At 39.7% G+C, this 20703-nt stretch overlaps 1 protein-coding gene across 1 annotated transcript in view; it reads right to left on the bottom strand.

The window, feature by feature from the left end:
- The window catches only part of IFT172 (intraflagellar transport 172), a 42523-nt gene that overhangs the window by 9034 nt on the left and 12786 nt on the right, over positions 1 to 20703 (bottom strand). Inside the window, exons 11-35 of the mRNA XM_051976249.1 lie at positions 19729 to 19890; positions 19263 to 19316; positions 18898 to 19001; positions 18412 to 18497; positions 15189 to 15301; positions 14061 to 14228; positions 13152 to 13288; positions 12886 to 12993; positions 12535 to 12619; positions 12157 to 12249; positions 11797 to 11874; positions 11348 to 11596; positions 10658 to 10736; positions 10279 to 10399; positions 9674 to 9818; positions 8825 to 8914; positions 8191 to 8288; positions 6212 to 6347; positions 6012 to 6128; positions 5648 to 5790; positions 3681 to 3774; positions 3502 to 3566; positions 3123 to 3303; positions 2810 to 2919; positions 2495 to 2636 (exon numbers count right to left, since the gene is read on the bottom strand). Of these exons, the coding sequence (XP_051832209.1) occupies positions 2495 to 2636; positions 2810 to 2919; positions 3123 to 3303; positions 3502 to 3566; positions 3681 to 3774; positions 5648 to 5790; positions 6012 to 6128; positions 6212 to 6347; positions 8191 to 8288; positions 8825 to 8914; positions 9674 to 9818; positions 10279 to 10399; positions 10658 to 10736; positions 11348 to 11596; positions 11797 to 11874; positions 12157 to 12249; positions 12535 to 12619; positions 12886 to 12993; positions 13152 to 13288; positions 14061 to 14228; positions 15189 to 15301; positions 18412 to 18497; positions 18898 to 19001; positions 19263 to 19316; positions 19729 to 19890 (2958 nt within the window). The remainder of the gene's footprint in view (positions 1 to 2494; positions 2637 to 2809; positions 2920 to 3122; positions 3304 to 3501; positions 3567 to 3680; positions 3775 to 5647; positions 5791 to 6011; positions 6129 to 6211; positions 6348 to 8190; positions 8289 to 8824; positions 8915 to 9673; positions 9819 to 10278; positions 10400 to 10657; positions 10737 to 11347; positions 11597 to 11796; positions 11875 to 12156; positions 12250 to 12534; positions 12620 to 12885; positions 12994 to 13151; positions 13289 to 14060; positions 14229 to 15188; positions 15302 to 18411; positions 18498 to 18897; positions 19002 to 19262; positions 19317 to 19728; positions 19891 to 20703) is intronic.

The raw sequence follows: 20703 nt of genomic DNA, 5'->3' as shown, positions 1-20703 counted from the left end.
ACTCCTGACAGAGAAGTGATGGATATAAGGTAAAAAACAAGACATACATTATTGGACATGGCCAATGGAGGAATTTGTAGAATATTAGTTTTCTTCCTACTTGGTGGTGGAGGGGAGGAAGAAAAGAATTAGGGGCAGAGTTATTGAAAAATAAAAAGTAAAAAAGTGCCATTAATTCATTTTGAAATAAAATGAACAGGAGTTTTCAAAGTTATATGTTACATTTATTATAAATTTAAAATGCAAAGCATGCTAAATATAGTATTTGAAGTTTCATGTATAAAGTCTTCTTTTTCTGTTCTAGTTTATAAATGAAATGCCCATTTTACTTGGTTTATTTTTTTTTTTAATGGAAGATTAGTTTACAGTGGTATGAATGAAGATTGAGGATATATTACAAACAGAAAAATTCATCAGGAGTGAATTACAGTAATCTAAGTGACACAATGAAGGCAGGAACCAGGGTAGTTATAGTGGTAATATAGAAAGAATGTCAGAAATAGAATAGATAGAATTAGCAATTGAGGAATTGAAGGGAATGGGAAGAGTCAAAAATGACTCTGCACTTAAGAGCTTGAAAAAAGAACAAGTTGCAGATTTGGAAAGGAAGATTAGTTTTTGGGCAGGTAAGACTGAGTTGCTGGTGGGGCCTCCTGGTGTTGTTTTCAAGAAAGAGCTTTGAGAAGAATTTGGGAGCTGAACGACAGATGTGGATATCATCTGCATACCTGAAGCTGAGGAAAATATATCAGCAAAGAATGGTATAAAGTTGAAAAGAAGAGGGATAGGGACAGGAACATATTTGTCCTCTCAGGTCCATCACTGTCTCATATGGCTTGTCTTCATAACTACAATTTCCCTTCTCCTGTCTGCCTGGAAATTGCTTCCATTTTTCAAAGTTTAAGAGAAAGCCGTGCTCTAATTTAAACCTACATACAAGTGGACAAGAATATTTTCCCAGTATGGCAAAACTATTTTTGTTTTGTATCTTCTATCAGTTTAGAAATGAAGATTACCAGAGTTGATCTGAGGGAAAACTAAAAATTGGTTAAAGCTTGTCCCCTAGCTTGGTGCCCTTCCTTAGCTTCCTTTTTAGACATTTTTTCCCCCTCTCAGTGATATAGCCCATCTCATTCCTTCACATTCTTAGTCTCCTGCTTGCTTCTTTGTATCACTGCTCCTCCCCTCATCTCATCAAACAAGAAAATATTTTGTAGCAATTTTACAATTATTGATGGATTTCTTGTTGAACTTGCCCCAAGGAAATTGCATTTTTAACATTTTATTTTTTTAACTATGGCATGAACAGCTTTGTCCAATCTGAGGACCCTTAAGGCAAGCAGAGTAGTATAAGTGGAAAGAATAAAGGATTGGAATCAGAAAATTTGGATTCAAATCTAGACTCTGCCATTAAAACTACACATATAACCTTGGTCAATCTTTCTGGGTCTCAGTTTCTTCATCTATAAAATGATGGTGTTTATCTCTAAAGTTCTTTCCAAATCTCTGTATATATGGTACTATGATTCTAAGAATTTCAGGCATCAGACAATAGGTAGGAAAAGTATTTTGGAAGGCAGGAGCAGAGAAACTCAGACCCATCTCCTCAGTAATGTAAGTAATACAAAGAAGGCGGGAACCAGGATGGTTACAAGAGTAATATAGAAAGCAGGGAATGGCTGCCAGAAATAAAATAGACAAGATCTGTCAATGGAGGTTGAAGGGAATGGAAAAAATCAAAGATGGCTCTGAAATTAAGAGCTTGAGTAACTGAAAAAGCAATTGAGTATTACTATCATTAGGGCAAGGCATAGATTTGGAGAACAAAAGAAAGAGGAACAGATGTTTTATTCAATGAAGAAATTAAGGCCTAAACTGAAAAAATGTCACTGGTTACAGAGCAAGGATTTAAATTCAGCTCCTTCAGTTACCAGTTCAGTATATATTCTATTATATTTTCTGTTGTTCCTGAAACCATATCAGAGCCACATGTATAAACCTGATTTAATCCTTTTATAGTGAGTGCTTGGCAATAAGAAGAAGTCAAGTGAAGATCTGCTGTCCCTCCAGATGACTCCCTGATTCTCTAGGAAGAAAAAAACCAGGAAATGCCTGGAGGTGCCCAAGCAGTATCTAATAGTTTGTGTTCTGTCTTCACCAGATCTTTCTCATAATTAGCCCTTAAATCCTTGTTTAAACCCTCCTTTCTCCATGAAGAGATCTCACAGTACCTAAAGTCTGTATCATATAAGTTAGCACTTAATTATGTATCCTGCTTGCCCAATGTAAAAGGTTCATTAGTTTCAAGCCTCCAAATGGTCTGTGAGTTCCTTGAAGATAAAAACCATGTTTTTAGTTCTCTAAATCTTTTCAGCATGTGCCACAGTTAATATATTCTGGAGAGCCAACGGGGGTAAGAAATGAGACTCCTGGAAATACCTTTGCGGTAGCTTAAGAAGAAGTGGGCAGGTAAGGGAGGATTTGGGTCCCTTACCTTCATCCAGCACTTCTCTACAAGGTTACTAGCTCCACTGGCACCCCCAGAGTCACGCACTTTGAGATAGCAATCAACAGCACGGTTGTATTCACCCGCCTGCTCCCACTGCCGTGCCTGCTCCACCAGTCCCTCCATACCCCTGCAGAAGGAAAAAAAGGGTCCATGACTAAAGAAAGTACATCATGTATGAAAGATAATGTAGGGCTAGGGGAGCTGAACTTCTAAGACCCCTAACTGCCAGAGTTTCCTGCACACGTCTGTGCTTCTCCCAGCCCTGGCCTTCTATTTTCCAGTTTCCTTGGCGGTGTGTACCTGGCACCCTTCTTGGTGGCTTCCCGCTCATACTCCTCCTGCAGTGCCTCCAGCTGCCCAGGCACATAATCCTTACAGATTCGAAGAGCATCACTCCAAAGCCCAGCCTCCTGTTAATAAGATTTTCAAGAAATTTTAGAGGACAGGAAACACTCAAGACTCCTTCCTAGCAGCCCACCTGGTTTGTTGTCCCAAATCTCTCAGTCTTTCTCTCTCCTGTGCCAGGCTTTCTTTGAAGTCACATTGGCAACTCTGAATATCTAGGCCCTTCTACTCTCTACCCTCTCCTTTGGCTTTTACTGAAGCTCTGTACCTTATAATAATTGAGGGCCAGTCCAGGTCTCTGGGCCCGAAGCAGGAGCCCTTCAGCTTTTTGAAAATCTTTCTCCTCTAAGGCTCCCCGAGCCTGTCCTACTAGCACCTCAGAGACACTGTCAGGGTCATGAGCCTCAGCTACTCGTTGAGCTGCCTCCCAGTCCTGGTTGTGGACAAACCTGTCATAAAAATCAGAATTGAGTTTTAAAAAGAAGAAAAAAGTACAGAATAGAATTATTTGAAAAGCCGGGATATGTAGAAAAGACTACATCCTGCATGAAGAGCATAGAGTTTACTAATATTAGACATGAATGAAAAGGTTTTGGGGAATGGTTTCTATGTGGGAAATATGAGGAAGTCCCATGGGAGTTACTTACATGAGGACAGCCTCTTTGGGCTTTCCTGCTCGGATAAACTCTGCTTCAGCCTCTTCAAACTTACCCTGTTCAGGGAGAGGAAGGGAGAGACCACTGTCAGTAGCTTCTAGGGGCCACAAGCTTCCACTGACATTAACTTAAGGGTGTAGAAAGAAGATTCTGGAACCAAGGCACCATACCTCATCTTCCAGGTACATGGCATATCTTAGGTGAATCTCTGGGGTTTTATGCTTGAGGGCAAGTCGAGCAAGTTCAAAAGCAAAATCAAAGGAGCTGGAACAAAGATGAAAAAGTTTTTCTACTTCAGTCTTTATATTTGCAAAAGAAAAATAAAACTGAGAAATAATGGTGATAAATTAAAAAGATTTAGAAAATGATAAATGGAAAAAGCCCAAGAGAAAGGGAAAGCGAGTTCTTTAGCATTTTTTGACTCTCCAGAAAGTCCTTTGCTTTCAAAGAGGAGGCAGAGGGGCATAGACATAACTACTGGGTTTGAAGGAATGAAATGGAGAGGAAGCACAAAAAAAAGTGGTAAGATAGTATGTATGAGAACACCAGGCCAGTCAGGAGAGAGATCATCACACCTGATTTTTTTTTTCCCTCCAAAATACACTTGATTCTCACAGCATTAGTTTTTATAATCAATGGGATTGCCTCATGTTGTCACTGTTACTTCAGTAAATTAATGCTGACTCTTACCCTATTATCTCCTGAAGCCCATCAATATTATTATGAAACATCACCTGCCTTAAATCAAGTGACCTAAAAATGAATCAAATAGTCTGGCATTTTCATAGCTTCAGTTTATATTAGCATTATTCTTAATTTCTGAAGTAAATCTCACTTTGGATCCAGTGAAACAGATTTTAGCTCATAAGGCTTAATATAGATCTGATCTTGAAAGCTGATCTTCATTATTAAATGATTGCCTTTATTTATTCCTCTACCACAAAAGGATATGCACCTCATTTGTGCCAGAATTATTAAGGCCTACCCCATAGCAACATCAAATTGAGTACTATAACAGACACAGAGAGGTACCTAGACAAATACACATAATTGTATCTACACAAATTTTTTCCCTTTCTTTAGAGGCAAAGTTCCTTTAGGGAGAAGAAGGGAAAGAAAGCAGGAGTGATTTTACTGAGCTGCAAAATCCAGGGTCCTGTGGTTTGAAAATATTATCTAATTTCCTTGGTCAATCCTGAGGTGCTCCTGCTACTTGAAATTTTTGGCTACCATTACATAAATGGGGTCTCCTTTCTTTCTTCCTCAGTTACCTGTCCATGAGGATCTTCCCTGTCCTCTCCTCATTGTCTTTCACTTCAGTCTAACCCTGCTCGGTTTAAAAATATGGCTCTGCAAGAACATATCTTTCACAGTGTTTGGGGAAAGATTACTAAAAGAAAGCCAAATTCTAAGTAACTGAAAAAAACAAAAATGATTCTGGAAAACAGAAAATGAAATGTATATTTTCGTCCAATCAGCAGAGATAAGATACAACTTGGGCAACATGTTGTGTTCATTGTCATAGAAGATCCCTATCAGATATTTTTGTGTAACTGTTGTTCTTTGTTACAAGAGAGGATTCAGTTTCAGGGGAGCAGGGACAATGGTATACTTTCAGAAATTAATATAATGTATTAAAAAAACTTAAAGGCTCTATAGAATGGAACTTTCCCTATCCCCAGACCATCTCTAAGGCCAATGATGGCTGAAAGAAATTGACTTAAATTTGACGTGAATCCCATAAAGTGAGAAGGAAAATACTTGTTTTCTTCCTGCTCCTCTTCTTGAATTCACTTCTGAGATCTCTTCTGTCACTACTAACTTTCAAACTTTTTTTCAGATTCATGGATGCTTTTGTTTTACTAATTATTATTAACAATGACAATAGATTTATTTATAGAGTATTTTAAAGTTTATAAAGTGTCTTATAAATATTATCTCATTTTATTCTCACAATTACCATAGGAAGGAAGGTACTAATATTACCCCAATTTTACAGGTGGAGAAACTTTTATAGCTGGTGATATCCTAAGGAAATTGTGTCACAACCTTGAGGCAGGAATGGGAAGGGAATAACTCCCATGGTATGTGAGGCTGCTTCCAATGAGAAATAGGAGAAAAGGTTTTAGGTTCTCACCAGTTGTCAGCAGCATGGTCAATGGCAGCTTCTAGGAGTCCTAGTTTATTGAGTAGTCGAACAGCAGCCTCTCCCCCAAGACCTTTTGCCCATAGATAAGCCACATGCTTGTGGGCATTAGCACCTCCATGTGCTTTTGCCACCTGAAAGGAAGAGCTTCCTGGTGATACTCCAATCCAAAGGTGTGTGGTTGCTCTATTAATATTAGATGCTTATCCTTCCCCACCCCATGTGCTAATTCCTAATCTCAGATTTACCTCTAATTTAGGAAATAGATCCTTAGGCTAGGATCAGAAGAAACCAAGCTATTTTTGAAGATGACAATTAGTGGATGCTGAGAAGGAAAAATAAATCTGCTTCTTACCCGGTAAGCTTCTTCCCAAAGCCCACTAGAACGATACATATTCACAGTTGCCTTCCACTCCTGTGCTTCCAAATAGTGATATTCAGCCTCCTGTAGTCGGCCTTCAGCTTCTAGCTCCTAGGGAACGATAAGCCAGTGAAGAAAGGTAGATAGATACAGGTTAAGGGAAAGATGGATTGGGATGGGGAGAAATGTCTCACCTTGCCCAGATGCAGATGGGTGTCACTCAACAGGTCTGGATGGTGCTTCCCTACAAGGCGGATCATGTCATCATATAATTTGTGCTTTTTGAACATAGTAATAGCAAGATCTGGCTCCTCCACTGTCACATATAGCCTAGGGGTAGTGAAAACATTTCTTTTATATATAAACATCCATTTTTAGATAAAGAAGAGAAGCAAATAGAGTAGACATATGAAAGTAGAAAGTAAAATCAGTCTAAAGAAAGCTTGACAAACTAAGTAAAGTCATTCCAAAGACCTTCAAGAATGAAAATACAAAGAGGACAGGAAGATCTTCAAAAAACATTACAACTGTTTTTTTAATCCAAGATAGTGGAATCCTACACTTGGACCCAAACTTCAGTAAGGTGCTGACAGAGGAAGTGCAAATGGAATAAAAGATAGAAACAGTACTTGTTTCTATCAAATATAAATGTATCAAATGTAAAAACATTACAAACTTGAATGGCAAATTTACAAAGTAACTAAAGGAAGAAAAAATTTTAAAGCTGTGGGAAAAAAATCTAGCTCCCTAATTGATAACAAAAAAGTCTTTTCACTTTTTTGGCTACCATGCCTGATTTTCCATCTAAGAACATTCCTGAAAAAGGGTATCAGGAGGGAATAAGTAAGCTCCCTCAGTGATATTCAACAATGGAGCATATGTCCAGCATTTCATAATTGCTTGGAAAAAAATATTAGCTCAAAAGAAGCAAATACTTTTAAGGCTCTTTTACATACAAGGTATCTCCCATTAACCTATTAAGATTGTTTCCTGGAAGATATAATAAAAAAAGCCAGTTAAAGAACCTCTGATAAAAAATGTGTTGTGAAAAGGAGATGTATGCTCTGTGACAGAAGAGGATCCAGTGAACAGTCCAATTTGAGGAAGGAAAACCAATGGATGATACTGGTCCTCTAGATAAGCTTGGGATGATATTGTGTTGATTGCATAAAGCTTTAGGATGATCCAGAGCCTTCAGGAATAGATATGTAATAATCCAAAAGAGCTTGGTCTGTCCATCCACACAGGAGGACCAAATGGATGAAGCATAAAAAGGACAAAGAACTGGGCTCAGAGTTGAAGAGGAAGAGGAAAGTAGGCTGGGTTGCCATCAAGATACTTCAAAGCATTTTCCCATAATAGTCCATCTTTTCAAAACATACATTTTACTAGTGTTTCTATATGTAAGCAAGACCTGGAATACCACTCCCACTAAAACTGGGTACCACACAGGTGTGAATAGGCTGTAACACATAACCAGGGAGGAACTTTGCAAAATGGCCTAGAAATGTAGCCCAGAAAGAGATGATGAAGTGGTCATGTGGCAGGAGGACAGAAAAATTAACAGTCTGAGCAGTGTCAAGGTAAGAGGAAAGAGAGCTAAGGCAGCCTACAGCATGTTGAATAGACCCTCACTCCAACCCCAGGACAAACTTTTGGGAGGAGATGGCTAAGTTACATAGTATGATTAGACATGGACAGATTGTGGACTGGACTGTGAGATGGGACTCTGAAGCTAGTCAAGGATATGAGTAGAGAAGGGATCAGAGGTGCACTGAGGTGAAACTGACTTGCCCATAGTAATAGGACCATTAAATGTTGGAGTTAGGAATCAAACTTCAGGCTATAATTATCTATCTGTTGCCTCTCCTGGGACAAGACACTAGACTTCCCCTTTTTCTAGATGCCTCCTTCCTTTCTTTCCTGGACATGGCATAACAGATGGGAAACTGGACTTTGACTCAGGAGACCTTTGAGTCAGATGCTGAATGACCACAGGGAAGGGAAGTTACTTCTTGCCTCAGTAGTCTCTTCTCGAATATGGGAACAATGGTAGCTGCACTGCCTACCCTGGAGAAATACTGTGGGGGAAGTGTTTAGAAAATTTAGAGATACATAAATGTGATTTATTATTATCATTATTTCCTATTCTTGTTTTTCTTTCCCCCCTTACCTCTCCGCCTCTCGGTATTTCCCCTGCTTCTCCATCTCCTGAGCTTGGGTAATGTACAGCACGGACACATCTTCTGGCCTCATGCATTTCATTGCCAACTGTCCAGAGACACAGAGCCATGAGTAGTCAGGCCAAAAGGAGCCATCTGGCTGATGTGCTCCCCTTTGCTACTTTGAGAACAAGGGAGACTAAAGGGTATATAAAAGAGATGAGAAGCCAGTCATGGCTTTTGTGAATCCTCAATTCACAGAAAAGGGCCTACAGATCTTCCCTAAAACCAGAAACTACAAAGACCAGAAACTCTTCAAGAATGAAGAAACAGAATAGGAATTTCCTTTATCTTCTGCAGGGTGATTCAGATATTCCTTGCATGACTGGGGAGTATGTGCTCATTCCCCACACTTTTGGAATTTGGGATTTCTGGAGAGTTTTCAGTTCCTATGGCTTCTCTATCTTTTTTCCTCCAAAGTAATTAAGTACAGCAACCAAAATTGGTTCCTTTATTCAATCTTCTCCCTACCAGAGACTAGAAATTAACTTAACCTGACATATAGAATACTCTCAAACTGACAAGGGGCATTGTTAGGTGCCCAGAGTAACATGACCACAATGGCAATCCACTCCTATTCCCCACCTTGTGTGCTTGCTCCCAGCGCCCTGCCTGAGTATACATGTCAATGGCATCCTTTGTCCGATCTCCTTTGGTGTAGAGCTCCTCTGCAATCTGGAAAGAAAAAGGAGGGAAAACAAATAGACAGGATACAGATTTGGAAATAACTGATGGGAAGAGAAAACTGAGATTAGAGGATATGGGATATAAACTTTGCTTAATGTGGGAAACTGGGAGAGACTGGTATTTTCTTACTTGATAACTTTTAGTGAAGGTAGAAAAAAAACATAGGGTACGATTTTATATCCACATGACACAGAAGAACACTAAACAACATGAAGAGAAATACAAGGGGAATCTAGCTCATACTTGTATATTCACATATAAAGTGATATACTCACATATATAGGGGACAAGGGCCAAGATCTCTATATTTCTTAAGAGTTTGTATAGAATTTGACTTAAAAAGAAAGCATGAAGAGAACCATGGACTTGGAGTTAGAAAATCTATACCTGAATCCTGATGTTGCCACTTACAAGACCTTGAGCAATCTACTCTGAGTCTGCTTTTCATCTATAAAATGGGGATAATACTGCCTCACAGAATGATGTAAGAGCCAAGTGAGAGCACACAGAGCATATTGTATATGGGTTTGGTATCATGATGATGGTGGTAGAAGGTCTGTTCTTGAGCAACTATTCAATAAAGCTAGTAATAATGGTTCTCTATCTGCAAAGCTCTCAGATCATGATGCAGTGGGGCTTTTAGTTCTGAGAAGAGATTTCTGAACTATGGATGGGATAAGGGGGGAGTACTATGAGAAGTTCTAGATTGTGCTGCTGCCTTGTAAGGTCAGATGCCTGACTCCTCACCTCATACTCCTGCAGGGATGCATAATGTTGGGCTACACGAGGATAATACTTGGATGATGTAGCCCGGTCTTGCAGATCTAAGATATAAATTGCTTTCTTCCACTGACGGGCACCAAGAGCAGCCTCAATAGCTTTGATGGAGCACCTGATATTTAGGAGAAAAGAGATGATATTAGACGAGGCAAAGAAAACATGTTCAGATAACCAAGGCTCTTTACCATCTAAACTGCCACTAAGTGTGAAAAGGAGCTATCAATAAATTATTCTGTGACTTTTGAGACCAACACATCTTTTCTTGGCTACCATTTTTCTATAGTCACGTTTCCTCCATTAAAAATGTAAGTTCTTGAGGAAAAGAATTGTTTTACTTTTATATTTGTATTACCAGAATATAGTATTTCTATCACCAGGTATATAATAAGTAGCTACTAATGCTTTTTTATTCATTTATTCAGGTTGAGATCAGAAGTGTATATGACATAGAAATACTCCAACCTTCTTCTGGGATCCATTTTCTTTCAATGCTTTGATCCCCAATTTATGTGCTCCTGTAGAATTCTTACCTCCCACAGGCAAACCCTATCCTCTTGGCGTCTTCTTCATACCTGGCTTCAATATAGTGATTGATGGCAGCATCAAGTTGCTTCTGTTGCACCAAATGGTCCCCCCATCCCTCTTCCAGCCGCACAACCTCAGCTGGGAATGCCATGCGGGCCAACTCCACCGCTGTCAGAGAAAAGAACCCGGCTAAGACTTTCAGGGTTCAAGGCATAGAACATGAAAAGAAAATGAGGGATAAGGAAAAAATGGTGAAAAGTAAAGGATGGGGGAGAACTGTAGGTAGTGTCAATGCAAAATAAAAAATTTGGAGGCCAGTGAAGGAAAGTAATATGTATGTTTCAATAAAGTGTGTGTGTATGTATGTGTGTGTGTGTGTGTGTGTGTGTGTGTGTGTGTGTGTTATACAGCCAAGGTCACTGTTACCTTTCATGAATGCATTGCCCTTACAGTAGCACTCAAGGGCCCTCTGTGGATTCCGGATCTTCTCAAATAGATCTCCTGCCTATTAACATATACAGTGTTAAAAGAGGGTTTCAGTCCATGTATTAGGAGAGGCAGCATAGGGAATAAAGAATTCTCAAACTAGGTCTTTGGTGATCCAAGATCTCATCTCTGGCATTGCCAAGGTGTGTGATCTAATATAAGTCCTTCATCCTAAATTCCATCTTGTATATTTAATATCTGCTAAGCCTCTCTCTCTTAGAGTTATGAAGATGTATGAGCTAATACCAATGAAAGCAGATGTAGCTGGTGGTGTGGTGGATATTGCTGGGCCTAGAGTCAGGAAGACCTGAGTTCAATTTCAGTCTCAGACACTAGTTGTTTAAACTTGACCTCTGCTTAAAAATGTCTCAGTTTTTTCAACTTGCGCTAATTATTATCACTGTGACCACGACTGCAACTACCAACTATTACCACCATCTATCATTGTTAAAAGCATTACTTCTCCCATCACAAATATCAGATTAGAGAGCAAAAGAATCAGGCCAAAGAGGGCTTGAGCTATTTATCAGAGAACTCCTCTTTGGTGAATGCAGGGCTTTTGGGTCTCAGGAACCTAGTGTGGATTACAGGATAAGGTGTCGTCAGGGAAACATAGGAAGTTTGTCTCACCCTCTCAAACAGCTCTCCCTTGATAAGGGCCGAGGTGATGTGTTCCACTAGTTCAGTGTTGGCCAGCAGTTCCTCTCGAGCCAGAATCAACCGAGCGGCTTTGGCAGGGAGTCCGGCCTTCAGGTAGAGGCTGATGGCAGCCAGCCCATCTCCCTGGTTTTCCTGTAATTCACCTGCCCTTTCTTCCTGCTGTGTATCCATCAGCCACTGATAATAACCCCGGCGCAGCTTCTCCAGGGCAGGGTGGCCCTAGGGGAAGAGGAGAGAGAGAGAATAAAGGTAGCACAGGTTTCTGCTCTCAGGATCCCTCATTCTCCAGCTCTCTGCCAATCTCATTAGGCTCAACCACAGCCCTGCTTTCTGGACTTGTCCACAAAAGAAGAAAGTTTCTGAAGTGAGATGAGAAGGGAAATTTACTTCTAAGGAGCTGTGGGAAGAGCAGTCCCTACCTTGGCCTCAGCCACAGCAATGCATTCATCCCAGCGGTGCAGTTCTTGGTACATGGCCATAGCTTCTTCAACAGCATTCTGAATGATCAGAGGGAAAGAAAATGGAAAGAGAAAGAAGGCATCAACATCACCAAACAAGCACTAGGCCGCCTCAGCTGGGTCGCCCCAGAGTCAGCATAAGCACTTTGACTTTCTATCACACGTTTGCAAAGCCAATCTTAACTATAAACATTCTCCCAGAACTCAATCTTTTCAAGTCTGTAGCTGTTGCTTTTACTTTTCTGCCACTGTTTATTCACTATGAGTTTTCCTCCCATCTCTTAATTACATATTCATATTCATGCAAACCTATTCTATTACCTGTTCCAGGAAGATCATTTCTGCCAACTTGTAGTTCTTCTCTAGCATGGCCAGACGGGCTCGGACCTGATAGAAGTCAGTTCCTTCCCCACCCTGACAAAGAATAAGGAGACACTAACTGCAGGTATATGCAAAAGATGCAAAAGAGGAAGCATGGATAAAGAGGGAGAGTGTAACTGGATGGCAAGAAGAAGGGTTACAGGGCCTAAGGAATCTGAGCACTGAAAAGTGTGAAAATTTGAGGCCAAGAGGATTGAGGAGCTAGTCTCAAGTGAGGGGATGGTAAAAAGCAAAGACCAGAAAGTTACAAATCATATAGTTAAGAAACTGAGGAATCACAATTTGAAACACTGAAGGGATCAGAAGGCTGATACTTACATATTCTCTGGACACCTGATCTGCAATCTCATTGGTCTCATGTAGAAATCGAGCTTTTGCTACATGGCCCAAAGCAGAGAAGCACCTGGAAGAGGGTATAGTGTGGCAAGGTATAAATCTCAGTGGGATAAAGATTGCAAAAAGGTAATAGCAGGAATTGTTCCTACCCCCATGAAACTTATAATCCTAGTCTGTTGGTATCCTAGGAGGGGATGAAGTAAGAAAAGATTCTAAGGAAGGACTCAAGAAGACAGGACTGGAGCATGATTGTACCTACTTTAGTCACCTGCCTTTCTAGCTCTTAAAATTTTCAGTATCTCAATTCAGTATCTCAATTCAGCCCTAACTTACCTTTCTGCAATATGTAGCTGTCTTACTTCCAGTGCCAATTTGCTTAACGTTTTCCACATTGCTTCTGTTTCTGGGGTCATTTCCAGAGTCTCCAAGAATGCAGCTGCTCTAAAAGTGGCATGAGGAATACCCACAGAGTAAGAAAACATAGGATACTGGAATACCTTGATGGTTCTTCCTCTCTCTGAGCTGTCTTCCCAAATAGGGTTCTTCCTTATGCTCTGGTTTTAACACCTCCCTCCCTGTGTCCTTGTCCATCTTCTCACCGAGTGTAGTTGCCATCATCAATGGCGGTTCCAAATTCAATAAGCCCTTCATCCAGTGTATAGGCAACAGTCGTCACACCTTCGGTCACCATCACTTCTGTCTTTCCACCACCCCGTTCCAGACTCACGACATCACCCTGTGAATCCCCAGCCAGGTTCTGGATTAGTATCTTATTTGGATTAATCTTCTCTTATGAAGAGACTAGGTCCAACCTTGGCCATCCCCATTTTCTTTTGCTCTTGAGGGAATTATACGGCACCATGATTTTTCTGGATCCTATCTCAGGGCACAACACTTCAGCATGTATCATGTGCTCCTAAGTCCTTGGGCTAAAGTGGGACTCACTAGGCAAAACTTCACTGATACCCAATAGTAGTAATGGTGCCAATCAGCTCGACTAGATTTTAAGGTCCTGATCTACCCCGAAACTTGTTGGCAACTCTGCAATTACCCTGAAGCTTTAAGTCAGGATTCTCTACTCAGTATTCTACTCATAAGCTAAGCTACAATTCTTTAAGATTTCTAATTAGGGAGGTGGGCAGTGCTGAGGGGAGAGGGATCTGAACTAGTCTGGACCAAACTCTAGGGTTCCACCAAACAAGGAGTTACAGCTAGATATAATTTACCTCAGTGGGGTTGTTCTAAACTACAAGGAGACTCTCTAAATTGGCTTTACCCCAGTCTAAGAGCATGCTATGGTGGCATGCAGTGTGGCAAAGACTATTTGTATTATATTACAGAACCCTTATGCTTCCCTAAGGCTCTCAATATCTCAGCTGGAAATCATGAAAAGTAGAACTGATGTGTACCAAAATCTGAGATGACAATTCCTTGGAACAACTGAATTAACACAATACTAGGTTGTCCCTATCAGGCCTTGTGGTTCAGGGCCTCAGGCTCCACCATACCCTAATAGAAGACATGGTGACCCTTTCAGGTGCCTCAATGTTGTACCACACACATAAGCTGTTTCGGTTCTGAGCTACCAGCACATCGCTTCCTGGCACCCATTGCACATAGGAGCAGAAATTCAGGATCATCGTTTTGGAGCTGCTTTCAATATCATACAAGTGTAACTGAGGAAAAGATGGGATAGAAGAAAGAGAATTAATAGGAGATGCAGTGAGGGTCTCTCCTAGTAGAACAGTAACTGGTAAATAATTGAGGATTTTGTGGTGAACATGTGATTCTCAGAGGTAAGGGTGCATCTAGTCAAGTACCTATCACCATTTTAAGCCCTTAAGTTGCCTCCCTTTGAGATTACTTGGTCTGAAATATTCTGGTTCCAGAAAACCCGGGGCCTGAAAGGCATGCACGTACATGCCTTTTAACAAAGCCCATGCCTCTTACGGCCACCCACTCTATGGGAGTCTACAGTGATCATAGACCAGACTGACATTTCCAGATCAGCCCCAGAAAACCCGAGCTCTAGATCATGGGACATATGAAAAAGTCTGATCTTTATGATTTGCTTTTCACTTAAATGAAAAATTGTCAAATTCTTTGTCTTCTGTAGAACTTTGACATTATGATGTTATTATGCACTGAAAGTCATCAGAATAACCTTTAAAATGTGAGTTCAGGAATTAATGAGTTAACAAAAAAGAAATTATCTTAATAGTTATTTTTACTATTGTATCAATGTTGGGGCAGGGGCAGGTGGAGAGAGTAGGATTTGGGGAAAAGTTTCCAAGTGACAAAAAATCTAATAAAGGTGACGTGCACTGATGATGGATCCCCCTTTCTGCATCCCTCTCTTGCTGTTACAATATAGTGCTACAGTGATGGCAATAGAAGGATGGATGCTGATCCCTCAGGCAACCTGGGCCAGCCCTTCCTAAGCCAATCATTCATAGTGAGAGGAAGCAAAAAGTAGTCATCATCATCACCAACAGCAGCAGCAGCAGCAATTCAATGGCTCTGCCTGTCCTTCTACAACCCCCTACCCATTTCAAGTACTGCTCTGTACCATGCCCCCTATAAATTGTGTTTGTGGCTACTGCCAAAGTGACCAGTCCTGGAATTCAGTGTCTTACACGAAGTTTCCGATCCCTGAACAGCAATTTGTGTCCAGTCTCATTGAGCTCCAACCAATCCACACGGCTGTCATGGCTGATCGTGCCAATGTTGTAGCCACCGACCAAATCCACTGCAGAATGGAGAAGAGGGATCATGAAGGAATGAAGTATCACTGAGTACCAAGACAGTATGGAAAAGGCTTCACAGGCTTCAAAGGCCTACTTTATGCCTCAGGAAGTCTGCACCGTCTGCCCTGCCACATGGGTGATGTGACATTATTTTGTAAAGATTTTTCAAATGCTGACTCTTCTGGAATTTTGGGAGTTGAGTTCAAGTCCTTAGTGGACCCAAAAGTTCAGGTTAGTCTAAATATTATAATTCCTATCTGGGATTCTTTTTTTTTTAATTTCCTTACTTTTTTTCTCAATAGTATTTTATTTTTCTAAATATATGTAAAGATAGTTTTCAACATTCATTTTTTAAGATTTTATGTTCTAATTTTTTTCCTTCTCTCCTTTCCTTTCTCCTTCCCAAGATAGCAAGCAATCTAATATAGGTTATACATGTACAATCCTTTAAAACATATTTCCATGTTTGTGATGTTGTGCAAGAAAAATAAGATCAGAAGTGAAAAAAATGAGAAAAAGCAAAAAAAAAAAAGGTGAAAATACTATGCTTTGATTCACATTCAGTCTCCATAGTTCTCTCTCAGGATGCAGATGGCATTTTCCACCCTAAATCTGATGGAATTATCTTGGATCACTCTTGCTGAGAAGACTATCATAGTTGATCATCAAATCATCTTCTTGTTACTATGTACAATGTTCTCTTGGTTCTCCTCACTTCACTCAGCATCAGTTCATGGAAGTCTTTATAGGCTTTTCTGAAATCAGCCTGCTTATTATTTCTTAGAGAACAATAATATTCCACTACATTCATATACTATAATTTATTCAGACATTTCTCAACTGAAGGGCTTCCACTCAATTTCCAATTCCTTGCCACTACAAAAAGAGCTGCCACAAATATTTTTTTGCAGATGTGGTCCTTTTACCTCTTTTATGATCTCTTTGGGATACAAATCCAGTAGAGATATTGCACAGCTTTATAGCCCTTTGGCATAGTTCCAAATTGCTTTCTAGAATGCCTGGATCATTTCCCAACTTCATCAACAATGCATTAGTGTACCAGTTTTCCCACATCCCCTCCAAGATTTATCTTTTCCTTGGCCAATCTGAGAGGTATGAGGTAGTACTTTAGTTGTTTTAATTTGCATTTCTATAATCAGTTGTGATTTAGAGCATTTTTACCATATCTAGATTCTTGAAGGTTTAAGGCAAGGGAAAATTCTTGTACATGTGACCTCATTCAAAACTCTAAACCAAACAAAGTTAAACCAGGAAATGCTCAATAGAATTCACCTAGCCTGAACCTATCCCAGACAAGTTATAGTATGACCATGACTTCGAAGGTGCTGAAAGGGCCAGGTAGGCAGTGCAGTAGATAGAGCACTTGTCCTGGAGTCAAGAGAACCTGAGTTCAATGTATTAGCTGTGTGGGCAAGTCACTTAACCCTGATTACGTGTATATACTGTATCCTTCCCCCTTCCTCCCCCCCCCAAAAAAAAGGGAAGGAAAAAAGGAAGGAAGGAAGGAAGGGAGGGAGGGAGGGAAAGAGGGAGGAAGAAAGTGAAGGAGGGAGGGGGGGAGGAATAAAGGAAAGAAAGAAAGAAAGAAAGAAAGAAAGTGCTGAAAGACCTCATTGAGACAAAATCTAATAGAAACCTCAGGAACCTAATCTCAGCTTAATGTTTCCCTCACTGACATATAATTTATAAATGAAATGTTCAAGTTTATGTTAATATGAAATATTAGCTTGATCAATAAGCTTAATTATATTGCTACTACATGGATATTCAGGATTCAGGAAATAACATACACAGATGTAGGAAAGAAGGAGGAAACCAGGAGAAAAAGTAAAACTGAATGGGACCACTTATGAGTTGTGTAATCACTGGCAAAGCACTTGGTCTCTATAAACTTTAGTCTCTTCATTTCCAAGCTGAGCATAGTAATAGGACTTGTATGGATCCCTCATGAAGTTGTTGTGTAGAAAGCACTTTATAAACTTTAGTAAAACATGAGATATTTTGCTTTAATGCAGCTAATATATTCATGTCTGACAGTTCCATCCAGGGACAGAGATGTGCAATAATACAATAAGAGAAACAATAGAAATAATGGTCTAAACTGACTTTTGTCAAGAAAACTAGGGACCTATCTAGACCTAATGCATTCTCTTACATAACATTCCTTTATTTCTTACCAGCTCCCTACATATCCATTTATACAGATTCTGTGGTCCTTTTTCCTCAGAATGAATTTAATACGGGTTCCTTAGTCCTCATATATACAATCAGCTTTTGTCACTCTTACTGCATTCAACCCTCAGAGCTTTAGTATGTGAAATTAGAGAGGTGAAATAAATGATTTATAAAAGGTTCATCCAACACTAAAGATCACATAAAATGAGATCTATCCCACAGTGAAATAGACTATCTTGGGAGATGGTGGGTTCCCCTTCATTTGAGATCCTCAGGCTTTAAAAGCCAGAGGAGCATCTTTCAGGTATGTTGTGGAAGGGAATATAGGTTAGATTAGATGTTCCTTCCAACTCTAAAACTTTGTGATTCCATGAAATCTTAGCTAAAGATAAATATATAAATATAAGATAAATATAAATAGTATGGAGCATGAGTGTGATCAATCAGGGTTTGGAGGTGATCAGAAAGGCCATGGCATTTAGGTCTGACAAGTTAGCTGGCAAAGAGCTTTTGAGGGTTGTTAAGTCTCCTCAATAGAGTCCAATCACATACTTCTCCTTATATATCATTAGTTCCTGACTTTAGCCTAAAGACTAAAAAATGGCTGACAAAGGAACTAAAAATTAATGAAGAATCCTTCTTTGTATACGCAGATCTTCCTAACTTTGAGACTGCTTCTTTATCCATTATATCATGATGCCTGAGATACAAATGTATGTAAATAACATTACATTAGAACAGACTATAATAATAAGAATAATTCATATTGATTTAAGTGTGTAGATTTTTAAGGTTTACAAGATAGACAATGTAAAATATTATTATCCCCATTTTACAGATAAATACATTGGGGTCCTGAGCAGTTAAATACAATGTAGGTGCATATATATTTATTTGAAATGTGGACTGTTCTTACCGATTGCAATGGTCTTAATGTCTATGAGATAAGCCAGCTTCTTGTTCTCTTCCATTCCCCGCTGACGTCTCTCATTGATACGGACACTTTAAGAAATGTAATAAGAGTACAAACAATGTTTAGGTTTTAGACATTTTTTTTTTGCTCTTGTGATTTCAGTGGGGTAGGGAGCTTCAGGTAAGCACTCAGTTTACAATAAAGACTGATACCTTTTCAGCAACTTACAATCAAATGTAGTTGCCTAGGACACTGAAAGGTTAAATAACTTGCCAAAATTACAAAGCTAGGATGTGTTAGAAAAACTTGAACTAAGGTTCTCTCACTCCAAGGTCAGCTCTTTAACTAAAATCCAAAATGCCTTCTATCTCTTGTCTCTCTAAGTTTTTGAAGGGGAATATGTCTGGGTGTTGGTCTAATCTGAATGGATGACAGTCCTAAGTCAGAGTGAAAGTCATTCCTGACAAGGTGGGGATCTCTGGATCTTACCTGATGAGATGGGGGTTCATGAACTCAGTGCGTACAGAACCCAGAATGTCATTATTCCCATATTCCACTAAAGTCAGTTCCCCAGCATTAAAGATCATGCAGACCTGGAGAAGAGTAATACTAACATATTAACCAAGATTTAATTTCAGAAAGAAAAAAGTTATGGAGTGCAGCATTCTAGAACACCAATTCTCACACTGAGAAGTTCACAACTTTCTCTTTGCTTCCCCACTCTATTCAACTCTCCCACCATTATCTTCTCTATTCACTGCCAGGTCTCTCCAGTAGGAAGTAAGGGACTAGAAAAGACTGGGATAGTCAAAAGTTTGGTGAGCCAGGGGCTCCATGAATTCAGCTCCACTCACATTCTCATTTTCAAAGAAATACTTCTCATTGCCACCAGATCCTTGCCAAGCCACCTGCAATAGGGAAAAATAAAGACTAATTAAGATATGAATCCAAGAGGCTTTGGTGAGGAGAGATAAAGAGATGAAGGAAAAAATAATAGAAGAGAGCCAAAAGGAGACTGATGGTGGACATTACACAGTGAAGCCCTAGTGGCAGATCTTATTCTGGTTCTCTTGATTTCCCTCTCTTCCCTCTTCAGTATCCTATTTTTCAAAGATCTCTCTGACCCAAACTCCTGAAGCCTTCTGGGTCCCCTGTTCCAAAATTTTAACACTGAAATGATTAAAACCAAATCACCTAGAATCAAAATGTTTAGGGTATCTAAAAAATTTTCCCTACCTCCTATTCTTCCAGCATTGGGAAGAATAGATTCCTATTACCCATCCAAGATAGCCCCATGACTCTTACATCCTTGGTCCCTACCTCACTGAGTCGATTGGTGTTCAGATCTCCCAACAGCAGAGTGTCTGAGGTATGGGCCACCAGATATCTCTCCTTGCCCAAAATCTTCACTTCTTCTACTTCATACCCATAATGGGATTTGAGGACCACACGAGTGCCTGATGAAAGATTCTTCACAATCACCTGGGTAGAAGGCAAAGCATAGAGAACCACTATATAGAATATTAAAAGCTAAAGGAGCCTTAGAGATTACCTAGTTTCATTACTTCATTTTATGGATGGGGCCATGGGGTAAAGTAAGATCATACAGGGATTAAGTAACAGAACTGGCATTTAAGCCCAGGTTTTTTTTTTTATCCGTATTAGATCAGTATACTTTCCATTACACCACAATTTCATCCTAGAAGAGGAGTCAACATCCTGAGCCCTAAGCATCTTCTTACCCATTCTGACTTTTGCATAAGCACAGGTCAGAGCTGGTACTGATTGGGGAATTGGGAATAAAATGAGTAGAGGAGAATGTGAATGGAGCAAAAGGCTGATGACTTAGCATAACTTGCATAAACATCAACTTCCTTTTCAAGTCTCTACAATCTGGCTTCCAAAAATCATTTAGCCAAAACTTCTCTCCAAAGTTACTAACAATTTCTTAACTGCCAAATTTAAAGGCCTTTTCTTGATCCTATTCCTTCTTAAACTCTATGAATTTTTTGATACTGTTGATCACTTCTTCTCCTTGATGTTCTTTTCTAAGGTTTTTGGTACACCACTCTTTCCTGGTTCTCTTCCTGCCTGACAGCTTCTTCTCTGTCTCTTTTGTTGGATCTTCATTCAGGTCATATCTACTAACAGTGGGTTGTCCATAGCACTCTCTTCTTTTAGCCCCTTTACACTGTTTTTGTACTTGATGAGCTTATTCATTCTCATGGAGTCAATTATTATTTCTGTGCTGATAATTTTCATATCTATTTAGTCAGTTCTAATCTTCCTGCTGAC

The sequence above is a fragment of the Antechinus flavipes genome, chromosome 2 (genome assembly GCF_016432865.1).
Source record: "Antechinus flavipes isolate AdamAnt ecotype Samford, QLD, Australia chromosome 2, AdamAnt_v2, whole genome shotgun sequence".
Taxonomy (NCBI): domain Eukaryota; kingdom Metazoa; phylum Chordata; class Mammalia; order Dasyuromorphia; family Dasyuridae; genus Antechinus; species Antechinus flavipes.
This window is presented reverse-complemented; position numbering and strand designations above follow the sequence as displayed.